Raw genomic sequence first — 2,159 nt, forward strand, 5'->3', positions numbered from 1 at the left:
CCGATCTGTGCGTTTCCCTACAGGATCAATATGGGTGCTATGAGCACATTCGAGCAAGTACCTTCTTCATCAGTGCGGGTAGGCGCGTTGGGATATTAGATTGCTTACATGTCTATACAGCTCCGTGGACGTGAACAGGCAAGTTCTTCAATGCGAACAGCGATCAAGGTCTGACGATGGCATCTGATATATTCAAGGTAAGTCATATCCACGACAAGATTTTCAAGAGCACTTACGCCGGCTCGCACCAGACCCAACATCATCTTCACGAACGAAGACATGAACAAACTATTAGAAGCAAGGAGACTCCCATGACAAGGTATGCACCGATTTCATACTTCGCGAGTTCTACAGCTGGCTGAACTTCTCCCCATCGACCCTCGGACGGGAGCAGCAAACATCGTCTTTGCGAGCGGACTCATTCTATCAAGCATTCGACGATGCCATTCACACCCCCACATCCATACCGAGGTGGCTTGCCGGTGTACCAGTGGCCTGCTTCGCATGCGTGTCGCCAACCTCGGGCCGTCTCCTAGAGCTCTCAGCAATGCCTACCCACGAAACATCGCGCGATCTCGTCAAGAGCGTGCCTGACCATCATAATATCCCCCGGGTCATGAGCCTGACGACACGATCTGCTCGACCGTCAAAACGTACGGCAATACACGTCGGACCCAGCTTGCACTCCCACACAAATGAGCGACAGGCTACCGGCTGTCTAGCTAGTGTCAGCCCATCTGCATCGTGCGCCCGCAGTGTCATTCGCGCAAGTTCGATACCCGGCGCATGCCTTGAAGATGTAACACGGTGGTAGATTGTCGACCAACATGTCAGCCTCCCAGGGACCTCGATTTTCCGCGTTCCCGGGATGTGCATCGTGCTCTGCTTCACGTCGCTCACGATATCAACCTACACGACCATCACTGCCATTCGCGACAGATTCTAGGACCAGGGTACAAACAAAACTCACCATCACGACATCAAACCTGCATGGTTTGTGTTAGCCCACACCAGATAACGGTCGCGCGGAGTCGTTGCACGCCTTGAAGCGGCCGCACATCCTCCAAGTCCGGCGCCCTCAGCATACTCGCACGATGCCGACTGAACGTAAGCTATAGCGGGGCCATCCTTGCTTACCGTGAAGCTCGTGGGCATGCATGCGCCCATATTGGCCATAGGTACGCCAATGTTTCCTTCCGGGTCTTCATTCTACTGATCTCATCCGATCTTGTCAGAAAACGTCGATCGAGAGCAGACTGGGGAAGACGCTTACCCTGCTTGACAGGTGCGGGGTCAACAAACATGGCGCGTCCCTCCCGCCAGGTTGGCGAATGACCGTCTCCATTGCAGCGAGCTGGTTATACACCAAATGATGCTATCACTGGGGGGCCAGGATGACGTTCAGATAGGCACAGAGCTGGGTTACGATGAGCGGGGAGTGATTGGGAAGACAAATGATTAGGTGGAAGGAAGAGTGACAGACGATGAAAACGAGGTTCGAAATCGGCGAAAATGCTCATTATTGAGCGGGAAAAGGTGAGTACCGATAGACTTGTGTGCTGTAGGATATATAAGTCATATCAGTAGTGTGTTAGAGAGAAGACGAAATGAAAATGGATGGACTTACGGGAACTGGACTTGTGTGCTTCAAAATGACTAGCGCGAGTTTCTTTGTGTATGGACTATACGTTAAAGCCCTTTCTGCACGAAACCAACCCCATCTCGAACATTCTCTGCGGTCGTCCAAGCTGCCGGTAAAACAAATATATTCGCGCGCTCTATACACCGTTTGTCCGTTGACATCCGAGCGTGACGTAGACAACTTCGACTCTCGAGAGTAACTCCAGGTCAGCTATGAGGACAAATGTCAGTCTACGGCCAGTGCTTGCACTAAGGATGAGAAGGAAACGCACCAGGGAAGCCTTCGAGTTCCTTGCCATCAACAAGATACTTCACAGCAATCTTGATCTCTGCAAGGTCGTCGAGCACGTCGAGCTTGGTCAGGTTCAGCGTGTCGTAGCCATTGACGAGGTACGAGTGCTTCATCACCACGAGGTCCAGCCAGCCACACCTCCTCCGGCGCCCAGTCGTCGATCCATACTCTTTCCCGACCTCCTGTAAGTGCACGCCAATGTCCTATGCGAAAGCATCAGTGGACA

General features: G+C 52.5%; 2 protein-coding genes across 2 annotated transcripts; both read right to left on the bottom strand.

The window, feature by feature from the left end:
• Positions 1–447: 447 nt before the first annotated feature.
• Positions 448–1,345, bottom strand: LAESUDRAFT_764948 (uncharacterized protein; the record flags this gene model as incomplete). Its single annotated transcript, XM_040913548.1, has 4 exons — positions 448–590; positions 658–718; positions 1,138–1,209; positions 1,274–1,345. The coding sequence occupies 4 exons, from the start codon at positions 1,343–1,345 to the stop codon at positions 448–450; spliced, it is 348 nt and encodes a 115-aa protein (XP_040757779.1).
• Positions 1,346–1,778: 433 nt separating this feature from the next.
• Positions 1,779–2,046, bottom strand: LAESUDRAFT_764949 (Adenylosuccinate synthetase; the record flags this gene model as incomplete). The annotated part of the gene is made up of 2 exons (XM_040913549.1): positions 1,779–1,852; positions 1,914–2,046. 2 exons carry the CDS (start codon positions 2,044–2,046, stop codon positions 1,779–1,781), a joined length of 207 nt encoding a protein of 68 aa, XP_040757780.1.
• Positions 2,047–2,159: the final 113 nt, after the last annotated feature.

This window comes from Laetiporus sulphureus, assembly GCF_001632365.1.
Source record: "Laetiporus sulphureus 93-53 unplaced genomic scaffold LAESUscaffold_95, whole genome shotgun sequence".
NCBI classification, from domain to species: Eukaryota; Fungi; Basidiomycota; class Agaricomycetes; order Polyporales; family Laetiporaceae; genus Laetiporus; species Laetiporus sulphureus.